Source organism: Centruroides vittatus, unplaced genomic scaffold, assembly GCF_030686945.1.
Source record: "Centruroides vittatus isolate TY-2023 unplaced genomic scaffold, ASM3068694v2 contig_2273, whole genome shotgun sequence".
NCBI lineage: Eukaryota > Metazoa > Arthropoda > Arachnida > Scorpiones > Buthidae > Centruroides > Centruroides vittatus.
The window spans coordinates 230,035-249,432 of NW_027121419.1; the positions used below are offsets into that span (position 1 = coordinate 230,035).

Here is a 19,398-nt window from a genome sequence, read left to right on the forward strand (position 1 = left end):
CGAAGTGATTATATTAACGGTGTATGATTTTGGTGTAATTTGTTGGACATAACGTTTATTAATATTCGTTGATCCTTATTGAAGAACAAGGCCACGTCTTCAGCAGAAACTGTTGATAGTCCGATTGTTATTGCATCAACTTAAGCATTAAGCCGGCCACAACAGTTGCTATTGTGTTTAGGATATTTCTAACACGAAACCACATCACCGAGTTGAATATATTGGATGGAATTTGGATCCAATAAACCGAACGGCACCATACAACACACCTGAACAAAAATTCATTAACAGGTGCTATTTTATTAACTAGATTATCTCTCGTTTCCTATAATCGTCGGCGATATTATTTTCAGTTTGCGTGTAGTATTCTAATAATACTTTTCTTATATTTTTCATCTTTTTTCAGTAATTAATAGTAGTGTTTTAATAATGCACTGGATACCATACAAAAATCAGAAACTTTTTCGTAATGACTATGTGAAAAGCCGTATTGACGACTTTAACCGCTCATTAAGTATCCATATCTTATGATGGATTCGAACCCGGGAATCTGAAGTATTATTAGCAGCAACGTCTTAAAATATTCTGCCGCCAAATCGGCAAATAATGGAACGAAATTTAACACATCAGGCTATAACAATTAATTACATCATAAAATTATATTCGGCGATTGCTATTATGAATAAAAATAATTTTTTACCTTTTGACATTTAAAATTTGTTCGAATTATTGTTTGAAATTTTCCAGACAAAGTCTTTTTAATTCGATTATTAATTAATTATAATATTTGTGCCAAATTTACTTGATAATAATGCGCGGAAATATAACAGCCAAGTATTGTTCGATCGCGAATTAGTTCAATTGTTGACGAACAGATGGCGTCACAAACCTGATAGTAGTAACACGTGGTCTTCTATCAAGTTCTTAAATCTGCAGGTTTCGCTTCAAAGAATTATTATTATTCATATTTTGTAATGAAAAGAATACAGAAAACAGGTTCGAGAACAGTAGTATATACATAGTGGATCATGTAGCCTATTTTCTTTATGGAAGAACCCTTTTTCATACTCTGAAATTAGAAAAAAAAACTCATAATAGTGATTTAGTTATACATACAAACATTAGTTATTATTGTTGTTAGTACACATACATACATACATATATGAGGTACTGTACAACAGTGGCATAGCGTGGGTGTCAGCCGCCCGGGGCGGAGGAAAATTTCGCCGCCCCATTATTTAGGAATCTCAATTTAAAAGACTAAAATATACAGCAATTCTAAAGAACTTTTCGGCAAGAATAATCATCATTATTGTGTATTGTACACGTGTGTATTGTATTATTATTATTTATTGTGAAATTTTGCCGCCCCCTAAAAGTGCCGCCCGGGGCGGGCCGCCCCTGCCGCCCCGCCGCCCCCACTACGCTACGCCACTGCTGTACAAGCATCGTTTGAGTGTTCCTCCGTGTTCTAGAGTATACGTAGCGCTTGAATTGTTTTTTGTATATGTGCGATCTGCAGAGGGGAATGCCTCCCGGGTGGACTTTCTATGGGAAAACTGGTCCATATTTAGGTGTTACTGATGTGAAGGAAACCCGGAAAACTCCACTTGGCCAGGCGCGAACCCACGACCAACCATCAATGTTCAGTGGTTTTATCTACGACCACTGGTGAGCGTATGCACATGTTAGAAAACAAGAGCCAATTATTTTTTAGTTAAACAATAGCTTAGATAATGTGTTACGACATACCGAATGATGATAGATATCGCTGTTGATGAACATTAATGTCACACTTCTTTACAAAACTTACAGGAATTTACGGAAAGATTTCCTTCTGACAGAAAATTCTGACATTCGGCATCATCCTACGGGATAATTTTGTTTATAGGATAGTTACAGATTAACTGGATTACATAGTTACGTATCTCGATACCTATTGGATAAAAATGCTGGTAGCGTAAGCGGATCGGAGATTGGTTATAGAAGATTTCATTTTAATTCCAAAAAAAATTGTAGAATTTTGGAATAAATCAAATAGAAACTTGGAAATTGTTTTCGTTTTCCTTGTAAAAGACTTTATAAAATAATATTTTTAATAAATTCTACAAAAATTTGTGAATTTGAGTTATTAAAAGCATTGTTTATATCTATATATATATATATAGGCCTATATGAAACCTGCAACAATTCCAAAAAATTACGTCAGGAACTGTAGAGCAATGACAATTAATTGAATAAATGTGTGCAGCAATCTCAGCAAATACTTTAGTGATGTCAACAATAGTGAATAATAGCAAACTTAACGTGTATTTACTGTATATAAGTGAATTATATAAGATACTTTTATATAATGCCTGAACTAATAATTGATATTTAACGAAGTAAACCTAATTTGTATGATAATCTAGTGTTGAGATAGTGTATACGGGTTAAGATTTTTATATTTTATAACACGGGGCGTAAAAATGGCGTTGTTTACTTTCAAATTAATGGAAATTTCAAGATTGAACTTATAAAATTCGTAATTGACGTCGATATTGTGTTTTATTATAGCCTACGTTTACTTTATATGAAGCTTGTATATAATTTAATCATTTCATATATATATACAATTTATCGGGAGCATCATCATAACACTTAATGAAAATTTGAGATTAAGTAACAATCCTATAAAATAATCCTTCCTTAAAATAAAGTTTTCCTTCTTGTACTGACATTTTCCAGTTACATCGGTACATATTTTGATATTATATTTCTTATTGGACACTTGAAATTTCAACTAAACAGCGTGTTCTGTATTCATTTCGCTTTACTTATCGTGAATTTAGTATATTATTATTTCAAAAAACAGATTAATAGTTTGTAAAATCATAAAAATACATCTAAAGGCGAAAATATTTCAATAATTTAATCGAATTTCCAACGGATTCTTTTGATTCTGAAACCTCTTCACGGGTGTTTTCTTGAATAAGTCATCCCATTGTTTAGGAATATCTAAAACAATTTTACGTATTTATATAATATAATAAATATAACTCTTAATACCAAACTCTACAACGAAATCTCTAAGGATTCGGCTATTTATACTATTCAAAACGATTATCCTTCTATCTAAAGTGCCTTATTTTCTTCTAACGACAACTTCCGAAATTAATTTGACTGAGAGAAATTTATTTTAACTTAAACGCTTACAAAAGTACGAAAATCTATTTTAAAAATACCATTTAAAATAGGAAAAGAAGTGTTAAATATTTGAAAAATATGCACCTATATGCAAACGTACGGTCAGATATGCGAACACACATCGATATTCTAATTTATTTATAGTTAGAGACAGATTTCATTATATAAATATATAATTTATAAGTAAACAAAACAAAATTAAGATTTCAAAATGTATTTTGAAGATTAACAATCACACAAATATACTACGATATTACACACATTAATATATACTAATCTTAAGGTGTTCGGAATAAAAAACACATAAAGATAATAATAATCTGCCCTCTTCCATAATAATAATGTAAAATAAGCAGGTTTAGCAATAAAGCGTAGTTTCTACTTAATACATCACCATCATCATCATCATCATAAGTGTACCTATCATCTATAAAATCAGCAAACACACTTGTACTTATATATAAATATCCTAAGAGCAGAATAATTAAATAATATTACAGATTCTTTTGATCATCCATGCGAATAAAATTCACGTTTTTGTACATAAAAACAAACTAAAATTGTACTTTTTAATGAATAATATAACGATTAATTTTTTTATTTGTGTTTAAGTATAATTTTAAAAGCAAATGCAGGCGTAGAAACGTCTCGATTTTGATTTTAGATACTAGAATCTATTTACAATGTGTGAATGCGTGTTCAAGAATCATCATAGATGATGATGTTTACAGATTATGGTTCAAAAAAACTTACTCCCAATCTTTATCAATGTATAAATTATTGTGTTACGGTCATACCAACATTTATTATAAATTTTTAAATCATATTCCATACATCGATCATACATGATACCTCTTGAATTAATATTTGAACTTGTTTTCATTCGTTTATGGGTGTTTTTAACTAGATTAGAAGCAAATCTGCTGTTTGTATAAACGATGTTTAATATAAATGGATATATTTTGATGATATCCGTTGATAAAATGATACTTAAACTCACTTGATACATGCAGGATGACCCTATAGTCCTTATGTAGTCTGAATCTTTAATAACTTCACTTCTATACGAGTTATAAACGATCTGTAAAATGAAATAAAGCAGCAATTTATTCAAGATTTAAAATATTTAATTATAATAATAATAACTTTCAACGTCTCTAGGTTCGTGGCTTAATTGCTCAAGTATATCTTTACACTAAAATTTTAACTTTCAGGTTAACCACTAGCTTTTAAGAAAGCCTGCGTAAAAATTTCATCTTAAAGAATGAGAAATTGCCTATCTATATATATAATCGAGACGAGTTGATAATAATAATAATAATAATAATACAGAAGGCCACTATATTGAATACATGTCATATTGTGAGAAAATTCCTGAATACAGACACACACACTGATACACTTCTTTAATTTCTGTTTTGGTTACTATGCCTTGACTTTGGTCCGGCATAGTACACAGCCACCGGTGTTAACCGAGTATATCTCACTTAACCAACATAATAATAATAATAATAATCAGCGCAGAGCCCAAACGGTTAGGAGTTGAAAGTTGAAATTTGGTACACAGAGTACGTCACGAAAACGCACACTAAGAAGGGATTTTTCGAAATTCCTCCCCACGGGGGAGAGGGACAGGATTAAGTCTTAACACTTCCATCAACAATGGAAGTGTTAAGTAACAATGGAAGTGTCAACAATGGAAGCGTTAAGAATGGAAGTGTCAACAATGGAAGCGTTAAGATGGAATGTCAACAATGGAAGCGTTAAGAATGGAAGAGTCAACAATGGAAGTGTTACGTAACAATGGAAATGTTAAGAGCACAAACGGTTAGGAGTTGAAAGTTGAAATTTGGTACATAGTTAGGGTACGTCACGAGAACGCACACTATACAGGGATTTTTCGAAATACCTCCCCACGGGGGAGAGGGATAGGATTAAGGCTTAACACTTCCATCAACAATGGAAGTGTTAAGTAACAATGGAAGTGTCAAGTAACAATGGAAGTGTCAAGTAACAATGGAAGTGTCAAGCAACAATGGAAGTGTCAAGTAACAATGGAAGTGTCAAGTACCAATGAAAGTGTCAAGTAACAACGGAAATGTCAACAATGGTAGTGTTACGTAGCAATGGAATTGTTAAGAGAAAGCGACGTGCAAGACGCAGATGCAGTTTTTTTCGTTTTTGCGGGAAATCGAACATATTTTTAGACCCATCTAAAAATTCTGTAATTAGTTTGGAAACAGGGGGGACCCAATTCTTGCATTCTGTGAAAACGGGTAAGGTTGACTGTAACGTAACAATCTTAATTTTCGCTAAAACGGTTAGGCGTTGAAAGTTGAAATTTGGTACACAGTTAGGGTAACAAATTTAAGTACCAAAGTGTTAAGTAACGATGATACTGTGAAATATCAATGGAGAACAAGAGAAAGCGACATGCAAGATTTACGGGCTCTGGTAAAAAAAAAAAAAAAAAAAAAAAAAAAAAAAAAAAAGGTAATATGTTAGAACACATTCGATTTTCAAATTTAAACAGATTAGTTCGGTTTTTCTCGATCTTTCTTCTTTAGAACATTCGATGAAAATCGAACGATATAACCAGAACACGTCGTGAAAATCGAACAATATTAGAACATTCGATTTTCAAATTCGACCTTTCTTTAGAAATACTTAGTTTGTTGATGAAATTACTCTTTTTCTTTTGTGATTATAACGTAATAATCTTAATCTTCGCTATCGTTACTTTTGCCCGAGCAACGCCGGGCCTACCTGCTAGTTAAAACATAACTGTAATTTTATTAATTATATTTATAGTTATACGACGGCTTCAGAGCAGAAAAATAAAGATTTTAGGGCAGTGACAACACGTTAATAGTATCAATAGAGTGTAGGGAGGGTCACAATTCTCGTGCAAGAGGGAGGTTTCACGCTTCATTATATACACTCTATTGACTATTGATGCGGCGAGAGGATCAATCGTCAGAAAAATTCAAGCTAAACCTCGTCTCTAGAATGTAAAAGCGGTCCAAAGCATTACACAACATAGTTTTACTGCTTTTGAGATGAAAAAAAAAATTAACTTATATTAAACTGACTGAGATTTTTGTTGAAAATTATCCAATTTGTTAATTTATTTTCGTACAGTTCAATACGAAAATAGTTTAATAAGATTAAAAGCTGAATTTTCTGTATATGTCAGCGACTTTACAAGTTTTCTACGAAATTAAATTAATAATTTCTAGTGAAAATTAATAAAATAAGAGTAAATATATAATGAAATGGAAAGGATATTATAATATTAACTAAAATTATTTTGTAAATCATTCTAGAAGCCCGAATATCGAGAGATAAACGTTAAATTCTGCTACTGTTCAGGCGAAATGTATATCCTTCAACGCCACTAACAAACAGAAAAGATTATAATGATGACAAAAAAATAAACAAGAAACAAGTAAACAACAAGAGTAATAATTAAATAATAAATAAAGGGTCATATTTTTCGAGTGTTTGAAGTAGGGGTGGGTTCATCCCCAGCATATACATCACTACAATGAATTTACACACACACACACACACCATAATTAAATTCTACATTTGGTTATGCTTATCGGGTTTAGGAGTGAGAAGAACAGTGGGAGTGGGGCCACTCCCTAAAACATCATTAAAATGCATTAGGTATGTCCTCAAAGTTGCAGCCTTATATCTTAATTAGAAGTGGATGAAATTTAGGGAAATAATACAAAGGAAATTAAATAAAAAAGAGTAAAGTAAAAATAAAAACAACAGGTAACATAATATTAATAAAATTATTAATAAGCAGCAATGCAATAAGCAATGAAGAAGGAAGCAAACCAACAATTCAAACAATAATAAATCAATAAAAGCAACAAACAGCAGCAGAAAAACATAAAAATAACACAAGCACCAACACTAGAGTAAACCAACTTAAGAAAATAATTAATTCTCAGTAAATTAAGTAAAACAATAATCGATCTTTTAACATTTTATGCAAATTTTCCAACGTGTAAACATTAAAATAAACAACTTTAAAGCATCATTGTGCTTAAAATGGATATTTAATACCTTTTAAATAATTGCAAATAGCAACAGACCAATTACCAATTACAAATTTATAATTCATTTGCTAAATAACTAATCAATTAATTGCAATTTACGCTTTTTTTTAATAAAATAATAATAAAAAAAATTAAAACGAGTTATATGCGTTAATTATTCATTTAAATGACGAATTTTATAAGGAAATAACCTTATATGGTATATAAAATTCCATATTAAATCACCGATAAATTACAATTAAATTTTCGGATAAGTTATTTAAAAATCAGTTTTTATAGGATAATTTCTTGTATTTTATTGGAACATTTCGATGTTTAAAAGCTATTTTTATTTCTACCGAGGCGTGTGATAATTTATAAATTTTTAAATTAAAATTTTAAGCTATAAATTTTTTAGTTATTAAATTTATTTAATAAAATTCACTTCAACTCTTGAATTATTAATATACAAAGGTCGCGTAATATAAAAATACTATATTTTATATTACTCCATATACATAAAGTCATTAAAGTAGCTGAATGGTAAGTTCTTTTAGTAAATTTTACTGCTTTTTTAAAATAAAATTAATACAACTATAATTAATTGAAACCATTTAATACTTAATTACAATCAATTTTGATTCGTTTGTACTTTTTTAAGTTTATAAATATGATTGTTTTTTTTCTTTTGGTTGTTTGTTGTTACTAATTTAAATTTTTCCCCCATAAATTTAGCAGAAAATCCATGGAAAAAGTGATTTTAACGTTACTAACCGGAATTTTATCGATTTTATCATCATCTTCATTCGAAACAGGTAAATAAATTCTGTTTAAATGAATGATTAAGGCTTATCTTTTGATTTTTAAAAAGTATTTTAGCTTAATGTAATCTAAAAATTTCTGTATCTTACTTTAACAGGTGATGATGATTTCGGGTTTAAAAATAAAAGATTTACAGAATATAATCAAATTTTCAACGAGAATTTAATTAAAATTGACGGAGGAAGTGATAAATTATGGAGTAATTCGTCTATTTATCAATTTGCAAAGGTAGATCCGTCTAAAAATAATTTTATAGAGAAATCATACGGAGAAATATTAGTTAAATTTGCAAAAAATAACTCAAATTCGCCTTCTAAAAAGTCAAATAAAATGGAAAAGTCTAAATGGAACCGTGGAAGAAACTATTTAAAAAATAAGCTTAATTTTAACTCAATTCAGAGATTAATTAACAATATAAATCGGTATAAAAGTTCTATAATTGATGATGATGATAACGAATTAAAGAACGTTCTCGTATCAGTAGCGTCTAAAAAATCAGCTGGAAATGGAAGAAGAAAGATGGAGGTGAAAGCTAACGACAAGTTGGAAGCATTTTCAAGTACAAAAAACGATTATGATTTCAAATTTTACACAATTACAGCAATAAAAAGGCCAATTTCTACAATTGAATATGCCTTTTTGAATGGAAATAGTGTTATAAACACGTCAGACGGATCTAAAATTGCTTATCCTGAGGAGAAATTAGAAAGATCCTCGGTTCCAAAAATACAGTATTTAAAGAAAGACGTCAAAAATGCAAAAATTTCGGACGAAGTTTCAAGTCTACGAAGTAAAATTATGAAAAATTTTCTAAATTTTAATGGAATAAATCATCTTTTATACTTTAAACAATTGCTTCAACGATTTAAGAGGAAGAGAAGCGAATCGAATAGAAAAGAACCAAAGAAAATTAAGAATATTAATTTTAAAAAATTAAAAATCGGTACAAATACTAATGGTGGAGACGACTTTGGATCATTGTATGAATATAACAGTGAAAAGCTACGAAAATACAGGAAAAATTCGAATAAAACTATAAAATTTTTAAGAAAAATTGGTAAGCGAAGCATTTTTTACTTTCCTAGAAAACATTTACATAAAAATGAGTTAAATAAAACAAGAAATAATGTGATAAAGTACAAGAAAACACCGAATTTACCATTAATTATCGCATCCAAAATGAGTGGAGAAAGAAAAATAATGCAAATAAATAATAAATTCAGTGAAAATTTAATTTTTAAGCAATCTAATGTATCGAATTTACACCAGAATAGACATAAAAGATCACTTATTAAATCTATACTTAGCGACGTTTCTGACAGATCTCGCAAGAGACTTCGACCTTTAACCAATCTGAGAGAGACTTTGTTTGACTCCAAAAAACATATTCGACTTCCAGAAATATCAATGAGAGTCAAAGAAAAAAATAAATTGTCACATAAACTTTCTGATGAAAATACTAAATACATGAGTGTGTTTCGTTTATGCATTTTAAATTTAAATTGTACAAAAGGTAAAGGTGAGAGAAAAAGTATAGATTTTGATCAGAAAGAGTTAAAAGTAATACCGAAATTTCATATAAAATATAAAGATCATTCAAACAAAATTAAAAGTGTTATTTCTAAAAAAATAAAAACAGAAGAAAATACTGATAAAAGCGAAAATCTTTACGTTCCTGTAGTTAGTGATGCTCGCGTGGATGCTGATTATCCTTTAAAAATGATTCCAAGTGAATCCAAGTTTCCAAAATCCTTCCAATATGGTGGCATGGGTGCTGATTATCATTCTAAAATGATTCCAAGTGAATCCAGGTTTCTAAAATCCTTCCAATATGGTGGCATGGGTGCTGATTATCTTTCTAAAATGGTTCCAAGTGAATCCGAGTTTCCAAAATCCTTCCATGATGGTATGAATGCTCGATTATCTTTCTAAAATGATTCCAAGTGAATCCAAGTTTCCAAAATCCTTCCATGATGGTATGAATGCTCGATTATCTTTCTAAAATGATTCCAAGTGAATCCAGGTTTCCAAAATCCTTCCAATATGGTGGCATGGGTGCTGATTATCTTTCTAAAATGGTTCCAAGTGAATCCGAGTTTCCAAAATCCTTCCATGATGGTATGAATGCTGATTATCTTTCTAAAATGATTCCAAGTGAATCCAAGTTTCTAAAATCCTTCCATGATGGTATGAATGCTGATTATCTTTCTAAAATGGTTCCAAGTGAATCCGAGTTTCCAAAATCCTTCCATGATAATATGAATGCTGATTATCTTTCTAAAATGATTCCAAGTGAATCCAAGTTTCCAAAATCCTTCCATGATGGTATGAATGCTGATTATCTTTCTAAAATGATTCCAAGTGAATCCAGGTTTCCAAAATCCTTCCAATATGGTGGCATGGGTGCTGATTATCTTTCTAAAATGATTCCAAGTGAATCCAAGTTTCCAAAATCTTTCCATGATGGTATGAATGTCGATTATCTTTCTAAAATGATTCCAAGTGAATCCAGGTTTCCAAAATCCTTCCAATATGGTGGTATGGGTGCTGATTATCTTTCTAAAATGATTCCAAGTGAATCCAAGTTTCCAAAATCTTTCCATGATGGTATGAATGTCGATTATCTTTCTAAAATGATTCCAAGTGAATCCAGGTTTCCAAAATCCTTCCAATATGGTGGCATGGGTGCTGATTATCTTTCTAAAATGATTCCAAGTGAATCCAAGTTTCCAAAATCCTTCCATGATGGTATGAATGTCGATTATCTTTCTAAAATGATTTCAAGTGAATCCAGGTTTCCAAAATCCTTCCAATATGGTGGCATGGGTGCTGATTATCTTTCTAAAATGATTCCAAGTGAATCCAGGTTTCCAAAATCTTTCCATGATGGTATGAATGTCGATTATCTTTCTAAAATGATTTCAAGTGAATCCAGGTTTCCAAAATCCTTCCAATATGGTGGCATGGGTGCTGATTATCTTTCTAAAATGATTCCAAGTGAATCCAGGTTTCCAAAATCTTTCCATGATGGTATGAATGTCGATTATCTTTCTAAAATGATTCCAAGTGAATCCAGGTTTCCAAAATCCTTCCAATATGGTGGCATGGGTGCTGATTATCTTTCTAAAATGATTCCAAGTGAATCCAAGTTTCCAAAATCCTTCCATGATGGTATGAATGTCGATTATCTTTCTAAAATGATTCCAAGTGAATCCAGGTTTCCAAAATCCTTCCAATATGGTGGCATGGGTGCTGATTATCTTTCTAAAATGATTCCAAGTGAATCCAAGTTTCCAAAATCCTTCCATGATGGTATGAATGTCGATTATCTTTCTAAAATGATTCCAAGTGAATCCAGGTTTCCAAAATCCTTCCAATATGGTGGCATGGGTGCTGATTATCTTTCTAAAATGGTTCCAAGTGAATCCAAGTTTCCAAAATCCTTCCATGATGGTATGAATGCTGATTATCTTTCTAAAATGATTCCAAGTGAATCCAAGTTTCCAAAATCCTTCCATGATGGTATGAATGCTGATTATCTTTCTAAAATGATTCCAAGTGAATCCAGGTTTCCAAAATCCTTCCATGATGGTATGAATGCTGATTATCTTTCTAAAATGATTCCAAGTGAATCCAAGTTTCCAAAATCCTTCCATGATGGTATGAATGCTCGATTATCTTTCTAAAATGATTCCAAGTGAATCCAGGTTTCCAAAATCCTTCCAATATGGTGGCATGGGTGCTGATTATCTTTCTAAAATGATTCCAAGTGAATCCAAGTTTCCAAAATCCTTCCATGATGGTATGAATGTCGATTATCTTTCTAAAATGATTCCAAGTGAATCCAGGTTTCCAAAATCCTTCCAATATGGTGGCATGGGTGCTGATTATCTTTCTAAAATGATTCCAAGTGAATCCAAGTTTCCAAAATCCTTCCATGATGGTATGAATGTCGATTATCTTTCTAAAATGATTTCAAGTGAATCCAGGTTTCCAAAATCCTTCCAATATGGTGGCATGGGTGCTGATTATCTTTCTAAAATGATTCCAAGTGAATCCAAGTTTCCAAAATCCTTCCATGATGGTATGAATGTCGATTATCTTTCTAAAATGATTCCAAGTGAATCCAGGTTTCCAAAATCCTTCCAATATGGTGGCATGGGTGCTGATTATCTTTCTAAAATGATTCCAAGTGAATCCAAGTTTCCAAAATCCTTCCATGATGGTATGAATGTCGATTATCTTTCTAAAATGATTCCAAGTGAATCCAGGTTTCCAAAATCCTTCCAATATGGTGGCATGGGTGCTGATTATCTTTCTAAAATGATTCCAAGTGAATCCAAGTTTCCAAAATCCTTCCATGATGGTATGAATGTCGATTATCTTTCTAAAATGATTCCAAGTGAATCCAGGTTTCCAAAATCCTTCCAATATGGTGGCATGGGTGCTGATTATCTTTCTAAAATGATTCCAAGTGAATCCAAGTTTCCAAAATCCTTCCATGATGGTATGAATGCTCGATTATCTTTCTAAAATGATTCCAAGTGAATCCAGGTTTCCAAAATCCTTCCAATATGGTGGCATGGGTGCTGATTATCTTTCTAAAATGATTCCAAGTGAATCCAAGTTTCCAAAATCCTTCCATGATGGTATGAATGCTGATTATCTTTCTAAAATGATTCCAAGTGAATCCAAGTTTCCAAAATCTTTCCATGATGGTATGAATGTCGATTATCTTTCTAAAATGATTCCAAGTGAATCCAGGTTTCCAAAATCCTTCCAATATGGTGGCATGGGTGCTGATTATCTTTCTAAAATGATTCCAAGTGAATCCAAGTTTCCAAAATCCTTCCATGATGGTATGAATGTCGATTATCTTTCTAAAATGATTCCAAGTGAATCCAGGTTTCCAAAATCCTTCCAATATGGTGGCATGGGTGCTGATTATCTTTCTAAAATGATTCCAAGTGAATCCAAGTTTCCAAAATCCTTCCATGATGGTATGAATGTCGATTATCTTTCTAAAATGATTCCAAGTGAATCCAGGTTTCCAAAATCCTTCCAATATGGTGGCATGGGTGCTGATTATCTTTCTAAAATGATTCCAAGTGAATCCAAGTTTCCAAAATCCTTCCATGATGGTATGAATGTCGATTATCTTTCTAAAATGATTCCAAGTGAATCCAGGTTTCCAAAATCCTTCCAATATGGTGGCATGGGTGCTGATTATCTTTCTAAAATGATTCCAAGTGAATCCAAGTTTCCAAAATCCTTCCATGATGGTATGAATGCTGATTATCTTTCTAAAATGATTCCAAGTGAATCCAAGTTTCCAAAATCCTTCCATGATGGTATGAATGTCGATTATCTTTCTAAAATGATTCCAAGTGAATCCAGGTTTCCAAAATCCTTCCAATATGGTGGCATGGGTGCTGATTATCTTTCTAAAATGATTCCAAGTGAATCCAAGTTTCCAAAATCCTTCCATGATGGTATGAATGTCGATTATCTTTCTAAAATGATTCCAAGTGAATCCAGGTTTCCAAAATCCTTCCAATATGGTGGCATGGGTGCTGATTATCTTTCTAAAATGATTCCAAGTGAATCCAAGTTTCCAAAATCCTTCCATGATGGTATGAATGCTGATTATCTTTCTAAAATGATTCCAAGTGAATCCAAGTTTCCAAAATCCTTCCATGATGGTATGAATGTCGATTATCTTTCTAAAATGATTCCAAGTGAATCCAGGTTTCCAAAATCCTTCCAATATAGTGGCATGGGTGCTGATTATCTTTCTAAAATGATTCCAAGTGAATCCAAGTTTCCAAAATCCTTCCATGATGGTATGAATGCTCGATTATCTTTCTAAAATGATTCCAAGTGAATCCAAGTTTCCAAAATCCTTCCAATATGGTGGCATGGGTGCTGATTATCTTTCTAAAATGATTCCAAGTGAATCCAAGTTTCCAAAATCCTTCCATGATGGTATGAATGCTGATTATCTTTCTAAAATGATTCCAAGTGAATCCAAGTTTCCAAAATCCTTCCATGATGGTATGAATGCTGATTATCTTTCTAAAATGATTCCAAGTGAATCCAAGTTTCCAAAATCCTTCCATGATGGTATGAATGCTGATTATCTTTCTAAAATGATTCCAAGTGAATCCAAGTTTCCAAAATCCTTCCATGATGGTATGAATGCTGATTATCTTTCTAAAATGATTCCAGGTGAATACAAGTTTCCAAAATCCTTCCAATATGGTGGCATGGATGCTGAATATCTTTCCAAAATGATTCCAAGGGAATTCAAGTTCTCTGAACCTTATGAAATGAATTCATTAGACACTACTAATCTGAAAAATTATGGAATTTTCCTCCCCAATAAACCTTATCACAGATTTAGCTTTGATCGAAATCTTCCTAATCATTTGGCTAACCAAAATGATTTTGGTGTAGGAGCCGGTGTAAGATTTGAAGATGGTGAAGTTCGAAGTCAATTCTTAATATCACCTTTCCAATACTTTAAATATTTTCCAGCTTGGTCCTTTAAAATTTTCCATGGAAATTTATTTGGTTTGGTTGTCTATAATGATAACGTAAATGGAAATAACAATATCATCATCCCTACCAAAATTAAATATAGAAGATGGTACCCTGGAGGGCCTGTCTTTGCTTATCCTCTGAACCAAGATGGAACTCGCAAAGAATTTTTCTTAATTTTGTTTCCAAGTTCGGATGATTATTTGTACTATAAAAATAAAATTTTTAATAATATTGAAAGGTTAAATTTGCCAATATCTATTAATGATAAGGACGAACAAGTAGCATATTCGATGGGGAATATAGTGAACGACGTTGAACATACCAGTAAATCTGATGATGGTAAGACAGATAAAATAGACGATTTCAATTCTAGTAAAGAGAAATTTACGAATAATTCTGAAATTTCTAAAAATATCGAAGAAGATAGTAATATAAACGATATTTTCTTAAAGTTTTCAAAGAATATACACCGACTCGACGATAGTAAAATGGCCGAATTGCTTAAAAAACTAAATCGTTTTTCTAAAACGGAAAGAGACGATTTCAAAAATAAATTACAGATTATTTTGGATAAATTAAAAGGGAAGAAAAAAGGTTCTAAGGATGATTCTGTAGAAGATCAAAAGAATTCAGATGCTGTGAAGTGTGACTGCAAAGGAGCTGAGGAAACAAGTAAAGATGTGTCTAAATCTGAGCAAAATATAAGTCCTAAAGATGAGAAACAAACAGAAAAGAAACTATCTGTATAGTTAAAATGATAATTAAAGATAAATTTCTGAAGTGTACCACAATTCTTTTTCCAAACTCATCAACTGTTATAGATATTTTTGGACGTTTCTAAGATATATAAAGAATAATTTTAGGTGTAAACATCGAAGAAATTAAATTTTCAATACGTTAAAAATGTGTTATTATAGAATAAGGCCTACGTATTTACATCAATAGAATCTTCCAAAAAATCATTCTTTACTTTGAATTGCGTTTTATTAGAAGCTTTTTGAATTTCAATAGCAATTCTGTTGAATACACTTTATTCTTCTTCTATTCTTTAACGTTTCTGTTAGCCTTTATCATCTCGTATCTCTTCGTTAAATTGGTTTTTCTAAAAAAAAATAATAAATGTCTTTTTTTAGTAAAAGACTCAAAAAATTTCATGTACTACGTGTACTTTTCAATAAATTCGACAATTTGTTTACGATACGTTCCTATTAATTACTGATTAAATTGGTTTTTTAGAATAGAAATTCGTGTTTAACGTCTCATAATTAAGAAAATTCTTAAGAAATATTTTCCGAATAATTGTTTTATATTATTAATATTCAAAAGAATTTTTCCGTTGTTCACTTTTTTTTTAGATAAAATGCGCTTTTAGTTATTAATTTCCGTCACTTACCATTATTAACTCGTTGATTCTTGCAAGTTTAATTTGGATCTGAAATTAATAGTGTAAATGATCATATTAATCGTAGTAAAATCTTTATAGAGAGGCATATATATTAAATATCCATTTGAATGTATAACAGATTCTATGTGCATTATAAGATTTAAATATTCTATGAGATAAACTGTTTCTCTTATATATAAAGTTAGTTCAATATGTATTAAAGTAGCTGAACTACAGCTCAATATTTTAGATATTACAATTTTACAAATAATCCATCCATTCTACGGTTCCTTCCAGCATCCAATGAGGCAAAAATTGTTTAAATTATTTTACCATACTATCGAATTAACACTATATTAGGACAGTTGGTGTCATGTATACTTAACACATTTTACAGAATAATACATAACAACTACTCCATAATATAATTATATCGTCTCTCTTAAGGTCTAACCTTGCCTATAAGTTTACTCATAATTACTATAGGGCTTATAGACCTTAAAGCTATGGTCCTTAAGAATGAAATGTTCTTCTCAGAGTGAGAGGTTGTCTCCTATAAAATGTTTAAATTTATTTTTATGTGCAATATTACGAATTCTTGTATTTTAGGTTCTAGGGACGTCGATAGGGGTCTAGGGAATTTCCCGACTGGAGAAAACTTATAGCGGTTATTACCCATATAAATTAATGCTAATTTTACTAACAAAACTGCTTTTTATAAACGTTTTACGTATCTCATTTGTTAAAAAAAAAAAGGCAAAAGGGGCTCTCTCTACCCGGGCTCGATATAAGTTCTCGACAGTTCTATAGTGAATGCAATTACACATAACCTTAAAACATAAGGTAGTTCAACACTACAGGGAAGCCAATATTGTAAAGTTAGAGTGTTAAATTATAATTAGTCCTTCAACCAAGCAAACTATTATTAATTATTCAAAACAAGGATATTGTAATCTTTAAATTCCACGGGAGAAAAGTTGATTTCCTGTAATTCAATTAACTGAAATTTAATTTAATTTTAAATACGTTATATTACATATCCTTTTAATTTTTGTTTTCTTTCTTTTCATTTTTTTTAAATAAATGTAAGACAAGTCAGTTACTTGAATATCGAATTCGAATGCTAATCCAACGTTAGAAAAGATTTCTTGGAAACTAAAAGCAGAGAATGAATTTATTACAAAAGTTTTGTAAGTTCCAACAAAGAAGTCTTATAGATCACAAAACACGATTTTCAAAATTCTTAAACAAATTTAATGAAAGACTGAACGGGATTAACGTCGAGAAGGTAAATGAATAGAAATGGGATAAGAATTAACAATTAATTGCTGCATCTGATTGTTTAGCAATACTTTAAACCTTTCTATTGAATATTCCTGTAAACTGTATTATTGTTAAGAAAATTATTTTCAATCCTATTGTTAGTCGCTACACAAACTTTTGCCAATATATTACTAATATCAGTTTTATATACATCTATACACCCGATATAATAATTAAAACTATCTGATATCGTCTTATAATATTTATTTTTCTTATATTAAAAGGTATTAAAAATATATGAAAGTGGAAACGTGCAGTTTCGACAATTTTACTTATCGTTTTCTTAATTTTGTGATTTTATTACATCCGAATGAAGCAAATATATTTCTCTTATACATTTTTATCTTTTTTTAATTAAAAATATGTAAAATTTAAACTTATTTTCTACTCCTATGCTCTTCAGAGATGTGGGAGATGCAACTGCAGATAAAAATCATAAAATTATTAACGTTTTTATATCAAGTTACTAGTAATTTTTATCGCTTTTGAAACTTTGATAACCTATGTTAATATTTTATTAATAATTTAATTGAAAAATAAAGCTTAAAAATGTAAGAAATTAAAAATATATTAACATTACATATACAGAGGTCCAATAGGGCAGTTAAAGATTTCGCATACATAATTTATGTGCAGAATATAACACAAACAAAACAGTATAGTTAGCTGTTTGAAGTGTATTAACCCATAGCTCTTATCTTACATTATTTAGAAATTTTGAAATATGAATAAACTAAATGATTTTCAACTAATCTGATTATCAATAATAACGTAACTGTAGATTCTCTGACTGTATAAACAAACGGAATTCAGTAAATAAATCTTTTCCTAAGGCTCTAACATAAAAGGAAGCCTGTAAGAGGTATTGTAGACTTCCTTTGTTATTTGTGTAAGCTCTAGGATGGGACTGAATCAATCCTACAGCTTACACGAGTGCAGTCGTATCCTACATCGTGTTTATATAATAACGAATTTTTATTTGTTTAAAATAAATAAACGTAGACGATTACGCATAGATTTTTTTCATTACTGTAGCTCCCTGCGATAATATTTTAAACATTTTGAAATTATCTAGCTATATTATAGAGCTATACTACCATTCTAGAGAAGATTTAGATCATATTCTCTCTCCATTATTTAAATCAGTTAATAATTATTATAATTTATTCATTGTTCTTTCTGTCGTTCAGTATCAATAATTTTAAATAATTAAATATTCTTACTGCGGGAATATTTAATTATTTAATAAGGAAACCGTTCTATAATTTGAATAATTGGATAATTAAACTAATTGGAAGATTTATAATGTTGATATAAATGTAATTCAATGAATGAGTATCTTACTAAAGGCACTAACATGAAAGGAGATAGCATTCCTGCGACTTTTATATTTGTATAGGCTCTAGGATAAGACTGAAAATCAATTCTAGAGCTTATACAAGAGCTATCCTATAATCCTACGACGATCTATTCAAGTAAGATTACTCCTATCGTAGAGCTTACACAAGATTATCCTAGACAATTATCGAGAATATTTACAAATAATAAATAAATTATTCCCTTAAATTAAGAAAATATTCTTTTATAAGTCAGTTATAGTTTATATTTTTGATAAAACATTTGTTCTGATCAGACTCAAACCACTAAAATTGTGTTTTTGAGGATGCAAATTAAAATGTAATTACATTATTTTATGTAAAAGTTCCTGAGAAAAACGATTTTCCTTTAAAATATATCTTAATTTTTATTATTAATACAAACATTAACAGTGTCTTTATCTAACGAAAGATAAAAGTAATATGTTTTGTATTCGATTGAGGTCTGAACCCATGCCCTTAAGTGATGTATCGAAAGCTCTAACCTGAAGAAACACATTTATCTTGTCTTCTAATCCTCTTAACCTATTCTGGAAACGTTTATCGTAAAGCGTGGGTTCCGATCTCATCAGGTTTTCGGCGTGTACAAAAGCTTTCTATATTTTCCTACATAAAAGACAAACTTTCTCTTCCATACGCTCAACTTTTCTTACATAAAAGCTTAATTTTTTTCCTATTTAAAAGACTGATTTTTTCCCTATAGCCTAAATAC

At 30.6% G+C, this 19,398-nt stretch overlaps 1 protein-coding gene and 1 long non-coding RNA gene across 2 annotated transcripts; one reads left to right on the plus strand and one right to left on the minus strand.

The window, feature by feature from the left end:
* Positions 1-421: 421 nt before the first annotated feature.
* On the minus strand, positions 422-16,038 carry LOC136971031 (uncharacterized). Its single transcript, XR_010880089.1, has 4 exons — positions 15,997-16,038; positions 15,541-15,705; positions 4,187-4,267; positions 422-1,069 (listed from the first exon to the last, which is right to left on the minus strand). It is a non-coding gene; the product is annotated as an uncharacterized lncRNA (long non-coding RNA).
* Positions 7,760-9,992, plus strand: LOC136971032 (putative uncharacterized protein DDB_G0282499). Its single transcript, XM_067265525.1, has 3 exons — positions 7,760-7,781; positions 7,977-8,053; positions 8,158-9,992. The coding sequence occupies exons 2-3, from the start codon at positions 7,984-7,986 to the stop codon at positions 9,990-9,992; spliced, it is 1,905 nt and encodes a 634-aa protein (XP_067121626.1). The 5' UTR covers positions 7,760-7,781; positions 7,977-7,983.
* Positions 16,039-19,398: the final 3,360 nt, after the last annotated feature.

Coding starts and splice junctions, on each gene's coding strand:
- LOC136971032 (XM_067265525.1), top strand. CDS start 7,984: ATGGAAAAAGTGATTTTAACGTTACTAACCGGAATTTTATCGATTTTA. Junction 8,054..8,157: donor ATCATCTTCATTCGAAACAG/GTAAATAAATTC, acceptor TTACTTTAACAG/GTGATGATGATTTCGGGTTT.